The sequence below is a fragment of the Thunnus maccoyii genome, chromosome 4 (assembly GCF_910596095.1).
Source record: "Thunnus maccoyii chromosome 4, fThuMac1.1, whole genome shotgun sequence".
In the NCBI taxonomy this organism is placed as follows: Eukaryota; Metazoa; Chordata; class Actinopteri; order Scombriformes; family Scombridae; genus Thunnus; species Thunnus maccoyii.
The window spans coordinates 2,163,892-2,189,638 of record NC_056536.1 but is presented as its reverse complement, the minus strand read 5'-3'; the positions used below and the strand labels follow the sequence as shown (position 1 = coordinate 2,189,638).

The 25,747-nt window shown below is 40.5% G+C and overlaps 2 protein-coding genes and 1 long non-coding RNA gene across 7 annotated transcripts; 1 reads left to right on the top strand and 2 right to left on the bottom strand.

Moving 5' to 3' along the window:
* Window positions 1-1,845: 1,845 nt before the first annotated feature.
* Window positions 1,846-17,012, bottom strand: LOC121895127 (rho-related GTP-binding protein RhoA-C). Of its 2 annotated transcripts, none has more exons than XM_042407978.1 (5): window positions 16,932-17,012; window positions 11,809-11,964; window positions 9,786-9,906; window positions 9,553-9,683; window positions 1,846-2,363 (listed from the first exon to the last, which is right to left on the bottom strand). In XM_042407978.1, exons 2-5 carry the CDS (start codon window positions 11,962-11,964, stop codon window positions 2,190-2,192), a joined length of 582 nt encoding a protein of 193 aa, XP_042263912.1. In that variant the 5' UTR covers window positions 16,932-17,012; the 3' UTR covers window positions 1,846-2,189. The 2 variants fall into 2 exon arrangements, with proteins under 2 accessions (XP_042263912.1, XP_042263911.1); XM_042407977.1 differs by having other exon boundaries at window positions 16,905-16,994.
* On the bottom strand, window positions 2,396-5,928 carry LOC121895128. 3 transcript variants are annotated; one of them, XR_006095684.1, is made up of 5 exons: window positions 5,687-5,928; window positions 4,457-5,036; window positions 4,118-4,223; window positions 3,747-3,958; window positions 2,396-3,443 (listed from the first exon to the last, which is right to left on the bottom strand). It is a non-coding gene; the product is annotated as an uncharacterized LOC121895128 (long non-coding RNA). The 3 variants fall into 3 exon arrangements; XR_006095685.1 differs by having other exon boundaries at window positions 3,747-3,983; window positions 4,457-5,928; XR_006095683.1 differs by having other exon boundaries at window positions 4,457-5,928.
* Window positions 17,013-17,856: 844 nt separating the features above from the next.
* Window positions 17,857-25,474, top strand: tpx2 (TPX2 microtubule nucleation factor). 2 transcript variants are annotated; one of them, XM_042407975.1, is made up of 16 exons: window positions 17,857-17,984; window positions 18,491-18,620; window positions 19,092-19,205; window positions 20,530-20,653; window positions 20,947-21,009; window positions 21,196-21,296; window positions 21,444-21,577; window positions 21,843-21,945; window positions 23,005-23,143; window positions 23,394-23,445; window positions 23,583-23,675; window positions 23,806-23,979; window positions 24,087-24,233; window positions 24,325-24,436; window positions 24,742-24,908; window positions 25,182-25,474. In XM_042407975.1, exons 2-16 carry the CDS (start codon window positions 18,509-18,511, stop codon window positions 25,290-25,292), a joined length of 1,746 nt encoding a protein of 581 aa, XP_042263909.1. In that variant the 5' UTR covers window positions 17,857-17,984; window positions 18,491-18,508; the 3' UTR covers window positions 25,293-25,474. The 2 variants fall into 2 exon arrangements, with proteins under 2 accessions (XP_042263909.1, XP_042263910.1); XM_042407976.1 differs by lacking the exon at window positions 17,857-17,984 and adding an exon at window positions 18,228-18,247.
* Window positions 25,475-25,747: the final 273 nt, after the last annotated feature.

Sequence of the window (25,747 nt, the reverse complement as noted above, 5' to 3'; positions counted from 1 at the left end):
AAAAAGATAACTGGAGGATACATTTGTATACAAAAGAATATTCCTCTTACAAATAACCAATCCTTTAGGAGATGCTCGTATCTTGCATTTTATAATTTGACATTTTTTTCAAAGTGTTTAAGTCACGCTGAACTTTTGTTTTAACATGTGTGCAAATAATACAACGTAAGCCAGTAGAATATCACATGGAGTTAAAAAATAACATAAAACAGAATATGAAGCGAGAAAAGAAAAGCTGTCAACAATGAGTGAACTGGCAGAATGGAAACATGGTAAAATGCACTCCCAATAACACCATGGCATATACCATAAATTCTCAAATAAAAGCTGGTATTTAAATCATGTGAGTCTCATATTAGAAACGGCAAATAAAGGCTGGGTCTAATAATGTCTCACAAGGTAAATTCAGTATAATGCACATTTTCACAACAGTAATTCCATCAGTACATCAGTCGGCCATTTGGTCATGTGACAGTAATGGATGGAAAACTGCATTAATTTGTATTTTCTTGTGCCAATTTTCTGGAAACATTGGTTAAAATTGGATCTATATTTGGATGGAAACCTAGCTGAACTCACCACATTGCTCCTGAGCTTACCTTCTCACAAAAATACTGTTTTCATTCACTAATTATTTCCCATTGCTTCCACTACCGTCACTGAAACTCAATACTTCCTGCAGATGTTTCAAATTAAAAGCCAAGAAATGTTGTGGGTAAAATAATTAAAATCTGAACTGAAATAATTAAAAACAAAGGACAGTGTTTGTGTTAAAATAGAGAAACTCACCGAGCAGCAGAGTGGTGAGTTTGACATGATTCTGTTATTGCAATGATGGAATGAGTGCTGTGGAAATGTACATAATTAGATTGAACATATCAAGACTACAGGTGGAGGTGCTGAGTTCATCAACAATTAAAACAGGAGCAGATCAGAAAACAGGGAGGCCTCTACTACGAAACATGATGAAATATACAGACAGGTGACAAATCAAACGAAAAACCAGTCCAGGTCTGAGTGCTTGACCCCTACAGTAAGGGGATCTGGTGGCTCTGTTATACTTTGGGGGGTATTTTACTGGCATGGTTTGGGTCCACTTGTCCTCTTAGAGGGAAAGGTCCCTGCTAATCAATACAAATATGTTGTGAGTGATCACCTTTATCCTATGATGAAACATTTCTATCCTGATGGGAGTGGTCTCTACCATAACAATGCCCCCATTGTTCGTCCCTCCAGAAGACTTCAGAGACTTGTAGAATCAATGCAGAGGCTTACTGAAGCTGTTCTGGTGGCACGTGTTGGTCCAACACCTTACTGAGACACTTTATGTTGGTTTTTCCTTTAATTTGTCACCCGTCTGGACTTATAAACACAGGGAAATCAGAAAGAAGTCTTGACTCTAATATAACCCTGTTTGACATTAAGGCCTGGTCCTCTCTCTAGTTTCGGTAAATTAAGGCTTTGACCACTATTTGAGGATTTACGGTAACTGACTAGAGGATTATACCATTTAATAACCAACTGCATACAGTGTGTCTGACAGTCCACATCAATTCAATCACATACAGTTAAGCTGATTGAACTCAATTCTTTAAGTGTTGCATTCATTAACAAGCTTGTATAAAACACTCAAATAAGTTGGTCTCCTTACAGTTATTATATATTTATGCTCAAATGCCAATAATCTAACTTTTTGCTTTTTAAATTAATTGGAGTTGTATCAAATACTATAGCTTTTCAAAGGGAAGGACAAGCACAATCACACTGCGAGCCATGGAGGTCAGGCATACATCTGTGGGTGCAGTGACACTCCTGAACTCTTTTGGAGTTGGTGTCAATGACAAACCATTCAGAGTACTGGAGATATTACTTACATAAACTGCCACACTTTGAGAAATATGCATGAGAGATCATGTTCTCTTAAGTTTGGGTGTTATAAATCCTCACCAGAGATTACAGTATTTTCATTTGAAAGCTAAAAGCTATAACCTTAAATGTATACACTCCCTTTTTCCATTGCATTTGACCTTCCTCTTTTCTTCTTTGGCCTGGTTTCACTTTTCTCTCTCATCTCTACAAGCCCTGTTTAATTTGGCCCACCCTGGTGACAAAACAGACATAGAGGAGGGATGCTTTTCTTGGCCTGGTTTGGTTCCCTCTTCCCTCCCAATCCTGTGTGACTTGACGCTCTATAGCAGAAGGCAGCCACCCTTCTTTCCTCGTCTCTTGGCCTGCAGCGCTGCCCTGGTGGCCATCTCAAACACCTCCCTCACACCGTCCTTCGTCTTCGCTGAGCACTCCAAGTAACCAAAGGCATTGATGCGGTTAGCCATGTCCCTCCCCTCGTCGGACTTTACTGGTTCCTGTTTGGAAAAAAACAAGTCATTAAGGATAATCAGATCAACTAATCGAAATCAGCAGATATTGATATTGAGAAACTGATATAATATTCTTATGGAAATACACCAAGTGCTGAATCCAATGCAAAAGTGGCAGTAGTGGAAGAAGTTATCAGATCCGTTACTGAATAAAACACAAACAACTTTATTAATCCCACGCACACAGGTGTAACGTGTGTAACCATTTTTTTATTCAAATAAAATGATCAGAAATCAAAACCAGATGTCACATCTCAGTACAGAGGACCACAGCTGAAACTCACTGATTTATTGATTGTTTATGAAATGTCAAACAATAAGACAAATTCCCAAAAGGTTTCTGGAACCCAAAGTTGTGTCTTCAAACTACTTTGACCAACAGTCCAAAAACCCAAAAGAATTCAATACAGTATACAATGACACATACGTAACAGAGAAAAACATCAAATCTAGAGAAGAATGAGAAACTAGAGTTGGGGGGTTATTTTAATAATCTATTTCCTGTCATTCTACTGAGTGTTGCAACACTACGGGAGACATTCTTTACCCCTGGCTGATTACATCCTTGGATTTGAGAAGATACAATTTCACTTTACATGTCTCATAGCCTTTTTCCTCAATTTCTCTATCCAAGTTTCCTAACTGCAAAGCTGTCTGCATCTTTTTTAAGGGTCTCACATAGACTGTGCATAGTTTTTCTTTTCTTCCATAAATCCTCAAGTTCATCTCCAGCCATTTTTGCTTTTAAAGACCCGCTCATCGTTTGTCTTTTTCCTTTTTTCCTCATCCAGGTGCATTCTGTACCTGGTCCACGCAGTTGCACAGTAGTTTAGCAACTCTTTCGTAAGTTGTACCTGGGTCGATGCATTATACACTCTCACGTGGTCACAGATAAGTCTTTGGGCGACAACCACTTCTTAGTTGACTGAGAACCCCCGTTCAACTGTGGCCATGGGAGAGGAACAGCAGCTTCTTCACAAAGGATGAGGTGCTCATGTGCCAGTGCAAAAACATGTCGAAGAGTGTTGAAGAGGAATGTCATGAACTGCTTTTCAAACACATCACCTGTATTTAAAAATGGAAAATATATATTAGCTCTTGCTTACACATTGGACCTTATTCTTGTGCAAAATACTAACACCATTAAAAAATATTAAGTGCAGAAAGTTTTCTGGAAACAGTATGCACAGAATGCAAAAAGTACTTAAACTTCAATGCGGCATGGTAAATTACCAGCATTTGGACATGGACTATTGTTAATAAGGCTAAAACAATAGAGCTTATGAGAATTAAAATATACTTTTTTTTTAATGTCAACTCATTTCTTATTCCTAAGTTGGACTTGGCAACTGTTTATCCTGCACAAACCTCTGGATGAGGTCCTTCATTCTCTGCAAGCACACATCTGGCTCAGAGTATATTCTAGCTGGGTCCAGACATGTCATGTTTTGGACCAAAGGATACTTCAGTGGGCACTTATCCAGTATGTTCTTGCAGATGTTTGAGAGACCAATCCCACTGTCTTTCAAGAACTGCAGCTGACTAAACTCGTCTACTCTGCTTTGACTCCTTGATGTTCCCTGACAAAAGTAGAAAGGAAGTGATCTGTGCAAACAACATCACAAATATTGATGTGCTTTAAACCACAAGGCATTTAAAACTATATGAACAACTTGAATCATATTTGTAATAAATTCATAAAGGAGCATTTCTAACTAATGAGAAAGGGAGTGACCTACTGTAAAGGCAGCTGTGGCTCCCATTCCAACATCCACCTGCTCTGGACTGATCCATAGGTTCTACTTTGACAGGGAAACATCGAGGACGTCCCGCTTGATGAGGCATCTGAGAAAAGATTTCCATTGAGTGAGTAATATTGTAATTACAATAAAGGAATTATGTACAATTGTCCTCAGAATCAGAGTCCTAAATCCAACTCTTTTCCTTTTTCTTAATACATTTTAAGGGGAGTATGGCATAAAGCACACAAGATACAAAGTAAATGTACTTAACATGGCTATAAATGAAATAAAAAGGTGTATGGTTTCAAAATATTTTTTAAAATCTTGAATGATTACCATGACAATATCTTCCAAGTCTTAGCTGAGGAAGGGGCTCATGGGAACATCAGTTTGGTACTTGGTGAGATATGGCTGAAAATTTGTTGAGACAACCATGAAGAAGAAGGAACTTTGGTAGAGTTAGGGGATCCATTCAGACCTCTACAACTGTGTCGTGTGATGATGATGATCCTGGGTTGGGAGGCTTCTTCATTTTGACCTGGTCCAAATAGGTGACAATGGATGGCCAAATTTCAATAGCTCTTGCCACTGCTGGCAAACTTTCAAGCCAGCAATGCCCACAAAAAGGCAGGGGAAATTTTATAGACTCTGTCACCAAGTTGAAGTCTTGCTGCCTTACAGGTGCTCAGTGGAAGACAAAGTCCAGGGCTTTGAGAAGCTTCTCTACTTGCCACACTCCAAAACCGCTCTTCATACAGATGTGCATGGTGTGAAGACCACAGCTTCTAACAATCTGAATTTGAGATCCACCTGTTAGCCATGTTCTTGTTGTAGGAGCTGCACAAACTTTCAATTTACATGTGGTCCATCCATTGACACCGTCAACATCTTACTGAGGCTGAGCTCTTTTGTACCACTGTACAGAGGAGAAAATAAATAAAAACAAAACAACAAGTTAATGGCAGATCATGTAGGCCATGTATGTGTAAGACATGGGATGAACATTATGAGATAAGCTTTAAAGCCAAAGCTTATTAAGATGACAATTACTGGTGTGATAATAGAATAATTTATAATGAAGAGGACAGCCTGTATGGTTTTGGTGACTTGTAGGTCAACAGACAATGGCAAACACAAACACATTTTTTATGAACATCTATGTATGTTACATACCGTACATTCAGTTGCCAATTTATTAGGTTCATCTAACAAAAATTAATGCAGTGTAATGCAATGGTCCAGCAGAAAATCCTACCTCATGATGGTTAAAATGTTCAGTGTTGTTGAAACTTTTCTAATTAAATTTTATGTTCATGCCTAGTACAGTACTATAGAACCTACAAGATCAATTACAGTCACGTAATTGCTGCTGAGACGTGTGTACTATTAAAAAAAACACACTCTTTAACAAAATTTAGTTTGAAACCATCTCCTTCACCTGCAAATCACCTAAAAGTGATTGCTGGTAACGGACCTTCGTGGCCACCAGAACTTCAATATTGAGTGAATTAAAAGTAAATATCGAGTATAATTGTTGTGATCTGATAAGAGGCTCTGTTGGCTTACCTTGAATGTATCCAGTAAATCCTCTGTGGAGTGACCCAGGAACTGAAAACCATAGTAGCCGGAGTAAACATATGTTGCCGTCCCATCGGTGGTCCAGTGCCTGATGTGGAGGTCTAGTTGTTTGTTTTTTATTGTCTTATTCATGCTTTTGTAAAACATTACGACGAATGACTCATCGTTCACTTTTGTGATCAGTTGTCTTTTGATAAACTAGTGCAGTGCCCGTTCAAAACATGCATGTTCGGAACGGGCAGATTGCTTATTATTTCTTGAGAACCATATATATATATATATATATATATATATATATATATATATATATATATATATATATATATATATATATGTATGTATGTATCAACTGACAAACATGTCAATTAAAACAATAAGGGTTTAATAAATCAAATGGTTTTAATCCAGACAGAAACTTCACCAGTGAGACTAAACTGAGGTTGAACCGTAGAAGCAGTTAATGGCCTTCCATTGGTTGATTCTGCTGCCAATCAAATATGTCTTTGCTCTGATTGGCTAGTTTTACTGTCTACGCCTCTGTTTATTTCTCCTGTGTGTGCTCGTTCCTCTCTCTCGGGCAGCTTCATTGAGCGAGACGCGTGCCTTTGTCCCGCTCAGCGAGTCAGAGCCCAAAAGCCCCACCCTGCAGGGATGTGATGGTGTTTGTATCAAACAGTCCCAACTGCACTCAGACACAGAGCTGAGCAGCTTGCTGTTTGCTTGCTTATTCAAAGTTTATTAAATGTGTCACATGTGCAAACAACTTCACACTCATCACTGTGCTTCCTTTGGTCCTCAGCAGTACACCCACCAAGTGTGAAGTCGAGTCAGAGCCCAGAAGCCCCACCCCACTGTGATGTGACAGTGTTTGTATCAAACAGTCCCCGCTGCACTCAGACACAGAGCTGAGAGGCTCGCTGTTCACTTGTTTGTTCACAGTTTATTAATATTAAACGGTCTGTCTTCATAGTAAATCACCTGGTGCTCGCCCCTCTCTCTCTTTTTCTCGTCTTTTTTAAAATGAGTCAGGAAACCCAATATAAAGCCTAACTTTCAACATTATCAAACAAAGAGAGATGTCGTCCCCAAGCAGCAACCTGCAATTCCTCGAATGGCCACTTGAGGCTCCAAAAGCAAGTCAATCCACATAGACCCCCATGTTAAACTGCCCAACTTTACAGCAAAAATAAACATGTTTACAGCCTCGTACGTTTTTTAAAAAAAATGGTTTTGGGCTCTATAGCTAATTTCCTCTTTCATGACAACTGTACAGGGGTTAATTTTTAATAACTCACCCATTTAAATTTTATTAAGCTGTAAATTATGCATAATTAAGGTTGTGGCTACTTTGAGTGACAGATTGCTAGCTCCTAGGTAGCTTATTTCAGCAGCCAGCCCATTTTGGATTAGCCGGGAGACAGGCAGAGTCAGGAACAGCCAAGATGGCGACGGCCGGAGCCGCCCACTTTGAGCTTCAAAACTGCTCTTCAGAAACCAACGGGTGACATCATGGTGACTATGTCCATATTCTTTTACAGTCTATGGTAGTCTCCTCCTCTCTCTCATGGCTGGGTTGTAAAGCTGTCAGTCAGATAAAAACTGGCATCAAGGCATCAATGATGACATACAGACTGAACTCTTTGTCCCTGCTCTCAGAGAGCTGACTGAAGTGTGGGACTATAATGAAATACTTTCAATGTTCAACACCAAGCCCCGTCGTCTCCTGCTGTAATCATCAAAAGTAAGCTAATGTACAATTTCAGATTGTAGTAGCTTATTGCCTATTTCAATATGATTGTTTATTAACATCAGCATAAAATCCAATTGTACATCGATGTTACTGTGTCTCTGTGTGTGTGTACGGGTGTGTATGTGTGTGTGTGTGTGTGTGTGTGTGTGTGGTTTATGTGGCCGCCATGCCAGGCTATGGTCAGGTGTCATTTTAAACATTACTGAGCTTGTTGTTGCCGTTGTACCTCTGTCCATATGCTTGATTAATGATGTTCATCTTGGTCCTGTAACGTTGCCTCTGATGATGTATAAAGCTTGTATGATTAAACTGTGGTGCATTGTAACGGCCTATTTTGGTTAACATATGTGTTTCAGAAGCTATTAAGTATGATTGGTCTTTGTTAGAGCGCTGCGTGATTTCTGCCTATGTCACTGATATGTCTTTTCCTGCAGAATGAGTACTTTTACTTTTGATACTTATAGTACATTTTCTCATAATGTTGTACTTTTACTTGTGAGGGATTTTGAATTGACGTTTACTTATAATTGAATATTTTGACATTAATGTGTTGTTGTACTTTTACTTCAGATTAACAGAACAAAGAGAATTGAATTCTTTTTGCGACCACCAAATCCTCCAGAAAGTATTTTGGCTTCTTCTGGGTTCTTGCAAGTTAATTTTCTCTGTTGCCATCAGGGCGTCATCATGTTTTACTAACCACTATTCCTAGTCCTTTATTCCCACTGCAAGTCCACTACTAAATGCTCCGTAGGTCTTAGCATTGTCATTGTTGATAGATGTTTTTATCAAGCTTATTTATCTTATTCATGGATTTTTTATTCCACACACAGCTCCCTGGTGTTTTTTATTCCTTTTCTGTGCTGTATATCATATTATTGATTTGGTTGTTTGTCTGTTATTGTGTTGTGTGTACAACAAGCGGCTCCAAACAACAAATTCAGGGTTCCTGCAGTTCCTTTAAAAGTCTTAAAAAGTTTTAAATTTGATGTTAAAAATTTAAGTTCATAAAATTCTATACTGTAGGACATCATTAGATTATTAGTACTGAAGCATCAGTGGTGTAGATTGTGGAGGTGGAGCTAGTTTCAACTACTTCATATATACTTAGACTAGAGGTTTAGAGGGGATATCACCTTATGAACATCTGAAACATGAGACACAACTACAGCCAAAAAGGTTGGAACCACTGCTTTAATCTTTAATGATGTGTTGCATTTTAGGAGCTTATCATATCTTTTTATAGGTGTGCAAGTCCGTCCACAGATGGAGTAAGTAGTAACACACACACTTGCTGTCATATGCCATAATAACTAAAACAGCTCTTTGCTGCTTGTTTACTTTGTAGCTCAGTAATTCTCCTCATTAGTTTCAGGGTTTTAAATGCGTTTTTAAAAGCAGACATTTATGAAGTAAAGGATCACAAAGTTATGAGGTTTTAAATATGAAAAACAATACCCATCCATCAAAACCCCCCTGGAATGATCTGACCTCACTGCTGTAGACTAGCTTGAGACATCCTCTGCTTCACTGGCATTAATGGTGTAGATCAAAAAAATCATCTACTGTTGTATGTTTTGTTTTACCGTCTACTACTACATGACTCCATCTGTGGACGGACTTGCACACCTTGCAGGCAATGAGAATGTTTACATGCACGCTACGCTGTATTTATCCTGGCTTTGATCATATTCCCGTAGCTCCACATTAGCACATCATTCTGTGCATATAAACCTTCACAGGCTGAACACTAAACGCCCTCCTGCACCTCTCTGACGGCAGATACAAGGGGGACTGTTCAGCTGTGCAGAGGTGAGGTTTATGTCTCTCTCTCTCTAGCTCTCCTTTTTCACTCATGATACAACTACTTCTGTCACGTTTCATGCGAACATGAGTGCAACACTATGACTGCCTTTCAGGAGAGACTGAGTTATCCCCCTCCCCTGTCTGTGATGGCTGGACAGACAGCGGCCGTTCGGAACAACTATAAACACATTGGATTTGTGATGTGGTCGATAACACATAAGAACCAGTTCTGAGTGACCGTATATTAACCCTTAAAGACTCCTGAAAGCATCTGCATCAGAGAGCCGGCCTCACTGACCTGCTTCATCTTCGCCAGCTCTCGGCGTGTGTGCTCGTCGTTCCTCAGGTCTTTCTTGTTTCCCACAAGAATGATGGGCACATTGGGACAGAAATGCTTGACCTCAGGAGTCCACTTCTCAGGGATGTTCTCTACATGAGACACAAGGTAAACATGTAGGACCTGCAGCAGATGCAAACAGTGTGTGTGTGTGTGTGTCAAACAACAATAGAGAGAAAAGAGGAAAATCTCACCTAAACTGTCGGGACTGTCGATGGAGAAACACATGAGGATGACATCAGTGTCTGGATAAGACAGAGGACGCAGTCGATCGTAGTCCTCCTGACCTGCTGTGTCCCACAGAGCCAGCTCCACCTACAAACGCAAGCAGGTTACGACACACTTCACAAATGTTTCTCAAGCTGTGAGAGAAGTAAAAGCTGTTTCTGAACCTCCACTAACCTTTAAAGTCACAGTCACAACGGCGGCACATGCAGATGCAGCGGCCGGTAGCTCCCTAAAACTTTGCTACATTTTTGTTTTAATTTGCTATTTTTTCGCCTTTATTAATAAAGCATGTGTTATTTATGACAGAAATACAGTCATCAACGTTGGAAAAGGAAGTGCAGAAGAGAGGGAAGAGAGCCCGGATCAGAGCTAAGCTAACCTAGCCTGGACCCAGCGTACTTCTGTCTAATGTCTGGTCGCAGACTGAGGCTAACTCAGCCAAGGGAAATCAGAGAGTGTTGTGTCCACATCTTTACAGAGACCTGGCTCCATCCTAACATCCCAGATCAAGTCTAGTCAAGATCTAGTCTGAACGACCAGCGCCCCGTGGCACATCAAAGACAACATCCCAGACAGCCTGGTACCAGTTTGCATACAGAATCAACAGATCCACAGAAGATGCCATCTCCACTGTCCTCCACTCAGTTCTTGCACACCTTGATAATAACAACACCTCCGTCAGAATGCTGTTTGTTTATTTAGGCTCCCTCGATAAGCAGATGATGAGACGTTAGCAGGTTTTCGCTGCAACTTTATTGCGCATAATAACACAGGCTACTGTGAGCCGTAGCCAACGCCAAAACAACTAAAAACCCTGCACTAGCCTCTCACTTAGCCTCTCGTAACATCAGGCTAACCGCTGAGTGCCAAAAACTGAAAGAAGACAAGAGCAACCCCCTTAACTGTCAGCCTATTACAGCTGTGCTATCTCCCACTGATCACTGTTACAGGTAGCTCACATGACACACAGGCTTCAACATGTTCACTGACAGTCTGGAAATATCAGTACTGTAACTCAACAGACCTCATGTCTGAACAGTAACAATCATAACAGTTAAACACTAGCATGTTACAATACAACCTCCCCCATGAAACTGATTGAAGTAGCTCTCTGGGATTGAGTACCACACTCTGCAACTGACTTCCTCATAAACAGACTCCAGACAGTTTGGATTTGAGTCAAATCCTTTAGATCTTCTTTTTTTTAATTTACATTTTCTGATTTCCACAAACAATTAAGGACAAACCCTGACATAATAGAATGGTTTATGTAATATATATCTTTACATTTCTCCACAATTTACCAGTTTACTGTGCAGTGTGATTCTGTTGGAAACTTCAGTCCATATGTACTTTAAGCTAGTTATCAAAAGTATAACTGTCTCTTTTCTGTACATTTTGAGTATATTAAGATCATCTGTTTTAAATGCAGATGTTATAAAGATGCTGAGTTTCTTTCTGCTGTAGATTCTTTCAAGTTGTAAATAAACTTTCAACTCATTAACAGCTCTACAGCCCAGTCGTTAACATGTTGTATCTCATACAGAAACTGAAATGTAAAAGTTTGTGATTTTTATGAGGAGTTGTGTGGTTGAACTATTTCTTGGTGAACAATAGAGTTCTTAGAGTCTTGTCATCACCTGGTTGCCAGGCAACACAATTCAGAGCAGGATTTGAAATGATTTATATTTTAAATATAACTAAATGTTTCTGGAGCAGCAACGGTGATGTTTACAGTCACTACATAAATTAAATATCTCTCTGGAAACTAATCAAAACATTTTATTCCCGGCATCAAAATATTGTGTGAGGTTGAGAGAGAATGACGAGCACAGACATCAGTCAGTATCAGTCCTTCAAATGTCAAACTATTTCTTTAATACCAGAGTCTATAATCAGCTGATAACTGATCCACATACCGTACAGATGATGTTATTACCAGGGAGAGCCTCAGACTACACACACTGCTGTAGATATGAAGACACTTACCTGTTTACTATCCACCTCAATATCTGCTACATAGTTTTCAAAGACTGTGGGCACATAAACTTCAGGGAACTGGTCCTTGCTGAACACTATGAGGAGGCAGGTCTTCCCACAGGCTCCATCACCAACTATCACCAGTTTCTTCCTGATTGCAGCCATCTGAAGGAGATGAAAACAGACATTTATCAATAGACTAGATCAGATTCAGATCAGAGGTCAGGGTTAGTTAGAGGAGTCCTGAGGTTAGACAGTGGTATGAACAGAAACACAAAACTATAGAGCCATGAAAAGTCAAAGGCTCAACAGGAACACCCGGGGTGTGATCTATGTGGAAATAGTTTGCATCAATCTCTGGTTGAATGTTTCCTCCCAGCAACAACCTTTCTGATGTGTTAACACACCCATGAAGAAGAAGAACCCGGCGGAGCAGTGACACACACATCAAAACACAGTCAACTGCATGTTCAACAACTCTTCAAATTGTCAACACATGCTCATGAATCACACAATCCTAAACTCTCATTAGTTATAGCTACAACATTTCAACAATTTTATCTTTTTTTTTTTAAAGAGAAGTTAGAGATCAATGAGTCTGAAGGTTTATCAGACACCAAAACACTGCACAGCACTTTACAATACTATGGAGAAAGAAAGTTATCACGACAATCATTTGTTCCTGTGTATAAAGAATTATTAGACAGGCGAGCATGAAAAAGGGTTTAATAACCTTCTTATCCAAACCAGATGTTTTACTGATTGAATGCTAAACATTGATTACAAGGTTTTCCACTAAAGGTGTAAAAATCAGAGGTTGAATAAAACTATTTATCCGTCACAAATAGTCTTCAGGCTGCTGTTCAACTTCTTCTATAGATTCTGAAGTCTTACTTGTTTTTTTAAGACTTTTATACATTTTTGATTCCACTGGACATTATTTTTTATTTCAAGCTTGGTAACATTTTATCTCGATTATTTCCATGCTTTAATAGGATATTAATAGTTGTGTAATAATCTATCACAACTCCTAGATTTCTTTTTCATGTGGTGTTAGACGAGCGTGTGTCTTATTTTGTTTTTTATTGGAGTTCTTCTCTCTAAGTGTCAGATGTAACTAAAACTTGTAACTTAGAAATCACAAGAACTCCACTGGCTGATGACACGGCATCATTTCTTCATGATAAATCTCAAATGTGTTGAAAGAACTCAAAGTGTGAAATCTTTTGTTTGAAAGTGGAAAATATCTTGGAATCCATGGATGCAAAATGTTACACTCAAACAAAATCTAAATGTTTAACCTCAACTTCAAGAAGACCTGTCTATTGATTTATTGATTGATTTATTTATGTGCCATTTCAGAGGGATTTATCTGTTACAGGTCCAGTTCTTTTAAGTTCATTTAAGTTTTGTATATTGAAAGAAATGAACTTTAAATTCCTTCACTAAATGTATCACTGTAATAATATGACTGGAAGATTTACTGACTTAGATATCAGAAGAATCATTCACACATTTACTCTGTCAAGTTTTGTAAAGATTTGGAGAAATATCTAAAGGATATAAAGTAGGGTCCAAAAGTCTGAGACCACATTGAAAATCTCGAATATTTTCACGTGGAAATAATCAAAAAGTTTGAGGATTCAGAAACATTTAAGAACACAAGAAGTTATGAGATGTAAAATGAAGAATAAATATTATAGATTCTGCATTATTCCAGAGCAACTCAACCTGCAGCCAGTGTTCACCTGTTATACAGTTTCCAGCAGATCATTGCTCACTAAGTAGCATTGTGATAGTGGGAAACATCAGAACTAAGTGAAAGTGTCAGAAGTCAAGTTGTTCTTCTGAACAAAGAGGAGCTTTCTCAGTGTCACATCACGGTTAGACTAAAGGTTTCTAAGGACGCAGTGCATGGAGCATCACACAACCAGAAGATCAATGCATCAAGCTTTGTTCCCTGAGAGATAGAAAAGCAACTTCATCACAGATATAGAAGTTGCTAAATAAAGAAGGCAAGACTCTAATCAATCATTAGTGTCAAAAGAAGGCTGTGTTGTCTCAGAGGATGAGGAGCAGTTTCTAAACCGCTTCTGAGGAGGACAAACGAGGCAAAACGCTTAGTGTGGGATAAGAAATAGCAGCATTTCACAGTGGATGACTGGAAAAAGTCCTATTTACTGATGAATCCAAGTTTGAGATGTATGGCAGTAACAGAAGGGTGAATGTAAGGAGACTAACAGGAGAGAGATGATACCAGTTTATCAAACCCACAGTCAAACATGGTGCTGGGAATATTCAAGTCTGGAGTTGGACACCTGTACCGAACTCATTACACCCTGACCAAAGAGAAGTACCACTTCAGAGACATGCTGGACCTTCTGCTTTGCATCTTTGTGGAGACCACGCCCACTGGAGGAGAAAACAACCGGCGCCATAAACTTCATCCGAGGGCTGAAACACTAAATAAATACCTGTAGCTGGAAAAAACATTAGATTTCAGCATGTCAGCCTTCCCTCTTAACACACATTATGTTTCTTCTCGACAGGTAACTTTAAACAACCAAAGCAAAACCTGCACAGACATCATAAACATCTATTACAACCACATACGATTCAATTAAAGCCCCACTCTAGCCAGTGTTACTTATTGTTTAACGGTTAACATTCTCTCTCATATAATAACATAATCCGTTGCCATGGCAACCAGATTGCCATTCTAGAACACCGGTGATGTATTGGAATGGTAACCATATTATAGCCTAACCTGTCCGCATGCTACAGCATTAGCTATATAGATGTCAGCAAAAGAAACATGTGAAATCCATAGTTGAGATCAGACAATGGATTCGTTATTGATGGATCATCTATCCAGTGGCCAGGCCCGGTTCTACGAGGGTGCAAAAGCATGTATTGCACCCTCAGTTTAATACTTTGCACCCTAAGTTGACATTTGAATAATAAATGCCGAGCACAGCACGGCAGGTCTCAGCACACGGACTGTGTGGGCGTCTCCATGCGCACCTGCTACTATGGTTCATGTATGTGCAGCAGCACAACGTGCCAAAGGGCTGAGTGAATATAGATCAGCTGGTGTGGTGATTAATAAAAACTCTCTCAGCCAATCACATCACTGCTCTCATAGCTCTGACACAGCTGTGCCAATCACAGTGAAACGTGATAACAACAGCTTAACAAACACACGTCTGGACGGTTCAGAGCGTCACCACAAATCTGCAGCCAAAGACAGATGGAGTAGTTTTTTTCATCAGTTAGTTACTATAATAATGATAATGTCAGCTTAGCGTTATTTGTCAGAAAATATTTGGCGAACAGTGTGGCTAATCAACATTCTCAGGAAATGACTAATATGAAATATCTTAAAAATGTCAAAATACACTGGAGGAGGGCTTTTAACAGCTGTTCTGTTAGCAACATGTCCAGACATATATACGCAGGTTTTTGAGCACAGTTCAGGTCTATCTCTCCCACCGCAGGGCACACAGCCCTGTATCCATTTCTGTCATCTTAAACGCTCAGTTTTTCAGTTTGGCAGCTTGTAAACCTTCAACTTTGGGTTCTTTACCCTGCTGGTGGTGCATCCAACCACACAGCAGCTTTCAGGCATTTTTCTGTTGTTTGCTAGCAGACAGAAGTGAGAAGGAGGCAGCTTCATGCAGTACAAAGTCAATGGAGAGCAATGAATTGATTTCCCTCCGGGGTGGGTGGGTCTTCATTGTGCCCTGTCTCTATACTGCAGCAGGATAATGAACACAAACACACCTCAAAGCTTTGACAAGAACTACTTGAAGACCAAAAAAGACCAAGGAGTCCTGACTGTCATGGACTTTCCTCCACAGTCCCTGGACCTCAACCCCATTATGGGGGCACCTGAAGACTGAGAAAGCCAAGCATTCTGTGACATCACAAGAAGCTCTTTTGAACATTGTCAAATCATGCCAGGCTGACGAGGGTCATCAGGTTTTGCACAAACTCGTGGAGTCCATGCCAGCTCGACTGCATGCTGTCATTAAAGCAAAAAGGGGACATACCAGATACTAAGATATTCTGAATTTCATGTACATTTTTCAAGGATTCAACTTTTCACTCAAACTGTTAAGCTAATATTATCAGTTGTAATAAAATGTAATTAAAAATGTATTATATTATTGACTAGTGGTCTGAGATTTTTGGACCCCACTGCAGGTTACAATATACAGAAATATAGACAGTGTTGCTTACTTTGATTGTAATTCCTCCTTCCCATACGATATGATTAATTCAGTTAAATTATTCATAAGTTTTTCGGGTTTTTTGGATTGATCTTATTACAAAGATACACTGAAATCAATTCCCTGTAAAAAAAAAAAAATAAATAAAAATAAATAAAAATAAAGGGTCAAGAATGTTTGAAGCACATAGAAAAAACGTTGCCAAGCACCACATAACGTCTCTGCAGTGGCATCTTCTTATTTATTGTTTTTGGTCATTTATGATTTATTTATTATCATTTATCCAATTTCCCTTTATTGTAATTATCTATTTTTTATTTCTTTATTTTCAAGCTGAGACGTCTAACTTTTTTATATTTTTACTTTGGCAAATAAAGCTTTAAAAGTGGTAAGTAATGGCACAAATAGAGCGTTTAAGATACTTTCGGTAGTTACCAGGCGTAGCTGGTGAATTTTATGTTGACGTTGCGTTATAATCTCACTTACTCACTGTTTTTAGCTTTAACTGTTACTTCTAATGTTGAGGACTGCTGTGTTTGTCAACTCAACCTCTGGTGAAATGCTTTACGTTACAGATAACTTTCCTACCTAACTGAATGTCACATTAGTTTAAGTAATTTTATATTTGGCGTATGTTTGTTTCCGAATCAGTGGAGTGTCAGCTAACTTCTAGCTAGCCGCAGTTTCCATTACATCTAAGGAAGCTAACTGTTAGCTTGCTAACTTTGATTAATATGTCCAGACAACTGGCCTCTTGTCAAGCTGGACACATGATTATGATACCAATATATTGCTTAATTCTAGCAGAAGCCTTTATATAGAGAGCAACTAAGCAGTGACAGATTCTGAGTAGACACTAAAACATCATTTTACCGTTTTATTTGAGACAACGTTACTCGCCTTTCTTTAGTTTTCCTGTCGGACCTGACAGTCCCGCCCCCGACAGTGCCACGACGATTGCGCCCGCCCATTGTGCATACTTTCAGCCAATGAGACACCGTGAAATAATGAGTGAAGCGTAAATCAGCCATCCAGCAGACACCAAAATTGCCCAGTTTTACCCAACATAAAGACATTGGCAAATTTCAGCCCTGGGTTGAGCCTTTCAGGGATGATTTCTGTCAGGTTGCATACAAATCCTGCTGCTAAAAGAAGTTTGTCCCATCTCTGTGTTTTCAAACCCCTCCTAATATCTCTGATATTAAATGCATGTCCGTTGTTGATAAATCAATTCATGATGATTGAAATAAAAGATATGTGTCGTGTGTATATTTTTCTGGTGTATATGTGAATGTGGCGCGCGGGGAAAGGTCAAACTGAACCATGAAAACAAAAATGAACTATAAAGTGTAAACTATAGAAAAAAACAAGATGTGTGAACACAGAAGGGCCACCAACATCCAGATCTGTTGCGTGGCAGCAGATGCAGCCATCACAGGGTGACGGTCCGCAAAACTGCACAGAGCATATGGAAACGTTTCTATATCACACAGACTGGGAGGAAACTGCCTGGGAGGTTGAGTTCAGGGCAAAAGAGAAAACAGAAGCGATTTGACATGGGCATCATTTTACTTCCCTTTTGTAAAATTGGATTTGTCAAATGTACTTCCTCTCAAAACATGCTTTATTTCACTTTTTTGTTACTTTATAGACTAATATGATCGATTGTCTGAATAACTTGACTCGACTCAACCTTTGACGTATTTACACCCATATTGGGAGTTTCATAAAATAAAATGTTTTACATTAAAGTTCTTAATCCATGTGCACAGATGTCCACATAAATATTTGTTTCTACATATGTGTTCATGCAAGACGAGGCTGACTTGGTATGAGCCAATGAGCGGCGAGCTGACGAACAGGACGTCAGCCATTGGACGATTCAAAAAGGAGGAAATTCAAACACCAGACATAACGTCTGCAGTTGCATGTATACAGCTCTAAGCGGACGCGGTAAGCGATGTTACTAATCTTATTTAATTAATACTATGTTAGATCTGTATTTACTTCACGATTTATTATATTAAAGTAAGCTAAACTAGATAGCAACGCGATGTAGCAATATTCAACCTGTGTTAACTCGAATGAGCTGATAGATGAACTCAAACAGTTGTGTGCGTATGAAGGGGCTGTTGGTTAAACGTTAACCGGGCTAGCGATAACTTAGCCTGTTGTTTCTTCAGAAACATCAACTTATCGTGCAGCCCGCACATGAGGTAAAGTAATGCCCGAAAGACAGTTCAGTAACAGTTAGCTATGCTACGTCGTTTCTTTCTTTCTCTTTTTTCTTTTTGTTTTTTGGCAAAATGTATCTCACATGTTAACGTTAGCTGCGTTCTCCAAGTTCGTTTGTTTTTAGGTTATTGTCAGGTTTGTCTCAAAAAGAAACCATACCGTGTGTGTGTATATATATATATTAGTTAACTTACACACACATTTGTGTTGTATTTCATCGTTAGTTACTAGGAGTTGAGAACATGGCGGAAGGCAGTCCCAGTGAAACATCTGGCCGTTACGAGTACGATGCTCCGTCCTACGTGGTGGACTTCAAACAACTGGAGGGCACCGACGGCGACGACAGCTGGTTTGGTAAGTCTACATTTTAGTGGATTCAGCTAACGTTATATTACATTAAGCATTTGCTATGTCTTTGTTTTCATTGCAGCATCCTCATAACAACGAAAAGCTAACGTGACTTGTTATTGTGTGTGGCTAACCCTGCTAAGTTTAGCGTTAACAACTACATGAACAATAAAATGGTAACTTATCATGATGAATTTTGTTTGAACACATAATACAGCCGCAGGTGGAGAAAATAACAAAGATACTACATTCATACAGTACATGAGTTCATGAGTAAACACTGCTTTGGCGAAGCTAAAGATGTTAGTTTATGGTGACCAAAGGGGAAAAAACTAACTAGATAAAATGCCAACGCCCCAGTTTGTGCCCCTCATGTATTGGCGTACATTCAGGTCTCAGAGATAATGAGTTTTCTCCCAAAGCAACCAACATGTAGGATAAACTCCACATCTGCTTGTTTGACTCTCTTTCATGCAGAGCAACAGACCACTGGAGAAGACCTTTTCACCCCATTGAGACCAGTCAAGCCAGTGGAGTGCAATGAAGAGCCCGCAGTCAGCAAACCCCCCCCAGTCAAGACTGTCGAGGATGGTTAGTTTTCTTTGCATTATAAGTAGTTCAGATGCACTCCGTATTTCTGTTGGATACTTAAAGGCACTAGCTAATCACAGACTGATATTTAGTTATTTCCTGTATTCCAATGAGCTCTTTGGTGATTAATATTGGGTTTGGAAAAAGCAGCCTGGGAGGGGCCATGGAGAAAAGAATAACTAATTTATTCCCTTGATTTAGTCATTTGTGCTCTCAATTTAATAATTTGTGCTCTGGATTTGAACAGATTTCACCCTCATGTAGGGATGTACGACAATATTGGCATGTCATCATATCGGTTGATAAATGGCCAAGATGAGTTGGAAAATATCAGCAAAAAATGCCCTTATTCTATTCTCCTGTCCAGTGTGCACCCTCACTATGGATCAATTTGAATTCAGCAAGTTTTTATTTTGATCTTGGACTAAGATATGTGGATATTAAGCACAACCCCGTCATTTAAGATCCCTCATTTATAAAGTGTATGTAATCTAAGTACATCCATGGTTGTGGAGCGCTTCCTGGTTGCCTTGGATCAAGCTGGACCTGGATCAGTAACTGACAGGGAAACGCTGTCATCGTCACTTTCTTCAATGTGTTGTTTGTCAAGGGGTGCCCAAACCTTTGCATACAACTCTGTGTGTGTGTGTGTGTGTGTGATTTAGTGTTTTGTATTTCAGTTTTTAGTTCTCAATACTTGGTTAATGGCCCAATCCCACACCAGCCCCTACCCACTACCACTCCACCAAGTGTCACACTCACAGCTGTGGGGGGCACTTCTAATGAAGGGGGAGGGTATAAACGGATAGCCAAATTACGGGTCACCCTTGCCACTTTACTGGACACAAGGAAGCAGCCATCACCATGGCAACAGATGGATGCTGTGCATGCATGGCTGTTATATTGTTTCACAGTTTACGAGGGGATAGCTGCTTGCAGAGGACGAAACTGTGAGAATTAGATATAAGCAAAATTTTAATTTAGTTTTATGTAAGCTATGCTGCAGACAGGCGTTTGTGGGTTTGCTACAAGTCAAGCTACCTTAGGGACTAAGTGATATTCTGACTTTTCACACCACACATTCTGAGATTTTGTTTTAGACTGTAAAGTTTTCTCTTACATTTGTATGTTTCCTCCGTTCTGTTGCATGTGCACTTCCTGTTAGGATGATTGTAAGCCTGTGCTGATGCAGACTCGCTAGTCAAAGGTTTCACAGTCCACTTACACTCGGCGAGGGGGGAGTGAACAGGGCGAGAGGATGGGATGGTTATGGATTGGATTGGGCCACAGTGCACTCATATGGACTGTTTTTTTGACATTTCAGGTCCCAGCACATCCACATCAGTATCTTCAAACATAGTCACATGCTGGGGTGCTGGAGCTTCTGCTAATGGTGGTGCCAGACCAAAGACGAGGACCTCTGGTCAACCCCCTGCCCAACCACGCAGGTACAGTCCCAGTCATGGCTACTCGTATACTGGTGTGACACTGCCTTAGAAATACGTCTGCTACATATCTCAAAAAAAAACTCTGATCAGGGCCAAAACAACTATTCTCTACTTGTCTCTTCATGAGACTTTGTCTCTTTTCTTGGTCTATTGAATATATAAATAACACACAGCGTTGAGTTACTGGTGCTGGATAAAGTATTGTGATGTGAGATGTTTCCTCCATGCTTGTGTGGTTCTACATTATGTGGATTGTCTTTATACTCACCTGCAGATGATTTATCTACTTTTAGGGTTTCAAAACGTAAAGGGGCAACGGGCACACCAGCACAACCACTAGTCAAAAAGCACAAAAAGTAAGTGAAATGACCTCCTGTCATATCCTCCCCAGATGTTCTCCTGCTCTTTACAGCAACAAGTCCTGCTGGACTTTTACAGAAAGCTCCAAATGACTAGAATATTTTACTTTAAATGAGAAGCTAAGATGGAAAAGCGGATGATGTCTTCTTTTGTTCACCAATAATTATTTTGATGTGTGGCAGTTCTGAAGATCACGAGCTGGAGCGCATCAGGAACCTCCAGAAGGAAGTGGCTCTGCGTCGCAAGAGGAATGAAGCCAGTTACAAAGCTGCTCTGGCTGGCAGTGAGTAGATGTTACTGTCTTCATGTAGAGCTGCAGTCAGTAGTAAATGCACTTGCTGACAACCTCCTTTTTTAAAGTGTTGGTTAGCATTAGGTACCATTTTACATTGTCTTTGTTGAAAGGAAGTTTGAATCACTGTTCTTTCAGATCCACCACAGAAGAAGATGGCCCTGTCAACAACTGTGCCTGAAGAATTCCACTTCAACACAGACACTCGTGCTAGAGCAGCCTCTTCAACCAGCGCAGGCCACGACGAAGCAGACTCTGCTCCTCATGCTCGTGTAAGTAGTTCATTCATAGAACGGCGTGAACTCTGACCACTAATGATCAGGGGAGGCCAGCTTTGATAATCTCACAATATCGATTCTCTATTCAAAACTGATTCATTGAAGAGAAACCCCCACAACCCCCCAAAAACAGACCCCACTACAACCACAGCCCTCCAGAAACCTAGAGAAACCCCTGGAAAGTGTCACTGGTTAAATGTCTGTAAGATCTAATGTGGGTGTGTTTGCTGTGTATTTATTAACATTATGTCTCCTACAGCGGGGAGCAGCTGACTACGTGCCCATGGCTCAGGCAATACAACAGTTCCAGAAACGAACCCCGGACCGCTACCATGTGCCCAGTCGCCAGAATCTGGAGAAAGGTGTGCAGGAGATGTCATGTTTTTTTTGTTTTTTTTTTTTTTTTGGGGGGGGGGGGGGGGTTGGTTTAAGTCTTTAACATTCAATGCAACATCTGTTTTTTGTTTGTTTTTGTTTTTTATTGTTTTTTGTAGGGCTGTAGTCTCCAAGTCGATTAGTTGGTCAATATGCTCTTATCTGACCAAATTCTCATTGGTCGAATAATCTCCCTGTTACTTTCATCAGGAGAAAAGTGCTACATCAACAGCCTTCCAGGATTAATCCATTATTTCCTGCGGCGGGAGGGACAGACTAACAAACTACCTGTGAAAAAAACGGGGGTGTATTCAAAACACCCCTGTTGTTTTCACAACTTTAAACTCTCCCAACCTAATGGAGACTGCTGGGTCTAACTACTCAACGTTTACTGAACGTTCACTGAACGTTTACTGAATCAGTGTTTCTCCTATGATTATAACAACGTGAACCCCCGCCAGGCCAAAAAAATATTTTAATGCCAAAAATAACACCAAATATCCATTCATTCATTTGGAAATCAATGGCATTTGGGAGCCTCTGTACAGCACTGTGAGTCAACCCCTGTGTTGTAGCCTGGGAAACTCCTGGTAGCGTAGATCCGTTAAGGAATAGGACAGTGCGTAATATGTTGGTGTAGCAGGTGTGAAAGGGTGAGCGGCAGAAAAGTGATGGTGAATGCGAGCGGAGCAGAGGAAAAGGTTAGCAGTCAGTTGTCAGTGTGTCAGTTAATAAAAGCTGCAGCTTCTCAAGACCAAGAAAAGTCACGTCTGTTGTTTTGCCAACTGCTGGAAAAGTGAAGGGGGTTAGCTCCAAGTTAGCAACAATGAGTTAGCCTAACCTGACGATGCTAAACAGAGAAATGTGTGTCTGCTGAGTTCACTCTGTCCCATAACAGCCAACGCCCCTGTGACTAATCAATCAGTTGAAGATTATTTATGGTTTCAGTCTTTCTCTGGTTGACTACAGCCATAGTTTCTTGTTTTTCTTTTGTTAAAGCGTCACATGTAACTCAATCACATATTTTCTAATAAAATGTTTGTCAGGGCCGTGCCCAGTGAGAGGCGACCACCTGAAGCTCACCCAGCCTCACTCCCCACACCTGATGACCCGCCAGAGGAGCCGCGCCCAAACCGCCAAGAGCAGCGACGAACTGGAAGCTGAAGAGGTGGACAAACTTCAGAAGTATGGCTCTTTACTTTCTTTTGTATTATTTGGATATTCCATTTCAATATCATCTCCTCTACTTTTTATTGAATGTTATAAATGTGCCATCTATATCATGACAATACAGAAATATGGCTGGAAATAGTTTCTGCATTAAAATGTCTAAAGACGACTAGACCTGTATTATGTTTTGTTGAGTTGTGTTTCCAACACTTTACTGTCAGAACATCAAAGGAGCTGTTTTACTGACGTTGTGTTTAAATCACAGGAAAAAGTTCAAGGCCAATCCGCTGCCCAAGAAGATCATGGGTGGTGTCGTGGTGAGTTTAAATCATGCTGCCAACAGTTCAGGGTTCACACTGTCACTTTGTTGTTTGTTTGTTTAATTGAGAGAATGCCACTTTTTAAGGTCATTTCCATATGTGAATGCAGCTTTAATACTTCCTCCTGTCAACAGGGAGTACCAGAGAAGAAGGTTCTGCTGCCGACCGTGCCAGAGTCTCCAGCTTTCGCCCTCAAGAACAGAGTCCGTGTAGAGAAGGTTGAGGAAGTGAGTCTTGAATTCAAAGCTGCTCAACTGACTTCTTTTCCTCAGCTTTAAGTAACTCGAGCCTTCCATCACAGCCGTCACCATCTACTTGAACCTAATGTTGCTTCATTTGAATTGTTTGTCTTGTCAGGTGAAACAACCCTCACCGGTCAAGGCCTCCCAAGTCCCTCACTTCGGCCTTCCCTTCCAACCTCGGCTGCCTCAGAAACACGTGGTGGAGGTCTGTCCTTTCTCCTTCGAGGAGAGGGAGCGAGAGAGGAGGGTGCTGAAAGAGAAGAAGCTGGAGGAGAATCAAAATGTAGAGGTAGTCACACTCCCCCCCAACCTGTGTCCTTACACCTCGGGATAAATGACTAGTTAATAGTTAGTTAACACAACTAATATACCCGTTTTCTGTAAAAACCTTTCCAGGTGCCAGAGTTCAAGGCTCAGCAGCTCCCATGCTTCGACACCGTGGCTCTCCCTGAGAAGAAGAAGCTGGAGCCCACCAAGCCGAAACCCTTCACACTGCTGACAGATCAACGCGGAGCCACAAAGAGCAGCCGCCAGGAGCTGATGGTACGATACAGTCTGCCACTCAATCTATGAAAAGCAATAATTGTCTTTTTTTTACCTCCAGAAATTCAAACATGACCTCTTTGCCCTGCAGGTGAAAGAGGAGCAGAAATTACAGGAGGAAGCAGCGACGTTCAAAGCCAGACCGAACCTGGTCACACACAAAGAGCCTTTCCAGCCTAAAAAGGAGCACAGGGCTGCAGTCGGTAAGACCATCGACACTGGTGTCAATGAAAAGACCGACACTGTTACTGTTAGTCCATCTCTCAAAACTTTCTGACTTCAAGACTCAGAAAATTTTCAGAAAATCAAATCCTACTGAAATGAAAGGAAATGGTGCATTTGTTGTGAACTGTTTTCAGCTAATAGAGCAACATAAAGACATACATACAGTCTACAGAGACGATCAAACACTTCAGCTCTCATCTCTAAGGCTGACGTCTAATTCACGGCCCTGCTGTTTGAAGTTCACTACTGTTTTGTCACAGCATTGTCGTTCATTCTCACACAGCCGTAGAGTCCTTCGAGCTGGCGACAGAGCGGCGGGCCCGGGAGTGGGAGGAGAGTAAGCAGCTGGCCAGCGAGAGGGAGGCACACAGGGCGCTCATGGAGGAGGAGAAGAGACGAGAGCAGGAGCAGTGGGCAAAGGAGGAGATCACCAGACTGCGACAAGAACAGGTACTCACTAATATTTAGACATGTTCATTTAATCAGGAAGTCTCATTGAGATTAAGATCAGGGCGGCTGTGACTCAGGAGGCAGAGCAGGTCGTCCACAAACCGTAAGATGGGCAGCAGATTCCCAGCTCCTCCAGTCTGCGTAACAGCCTCTGCTCTCTTACTCTAAATGGGATCATAATCTACAAAATGAACATCATGATGCTGAATAAGGCTTGTAACTAGCGACACTATCAGTCTGTCTGATGTGGATTTTCTTAACCTCCCTCTGCAGGTTCACAAGGCTCAGCCCATCAGACACTACAAACCTGTAGCTCTGAAGAAGAGTGAGACTCCTCTCACTGTTCCCAAGTCACCCAACTTTAGTGACCGCTTCGGATTGTGAGCCTCGCTTTGTATTATACTGTACCTCTTCTGTTCTTGTCTGTACTTTGTCTGTTGTGCTCAATTTTTTTATATGAAATTCTGACCAAACCAACTTATAGTAGCAATTTATTATTACTTTATTAACATGCCAATTTCAGTTTTAAAGGAAAGGTTCACAATTTTTCAAGTGTCTTTAAAACAGTCAGGTGCCCACATGAACAGTGAAAGAAGTTTTCCTCACTGTAATCATTCCTCCTGTTCATATACCGGCTGTTCAAAGATCCTTCAAATGTGCTTTCAATGTATGTAAAGGGAGCAACAACCACAATGTATTTATAAGTTTATCTAAAGCTTCATATTAGCTCCAGATAAACTTTTAAATGCATTTTTACACAGGAGGCTCCATCACTCACATTATGAAGGGATCTAGTGGTCAGTATGAACAGGAGGAATGATTACAGCAAGACAAACCTG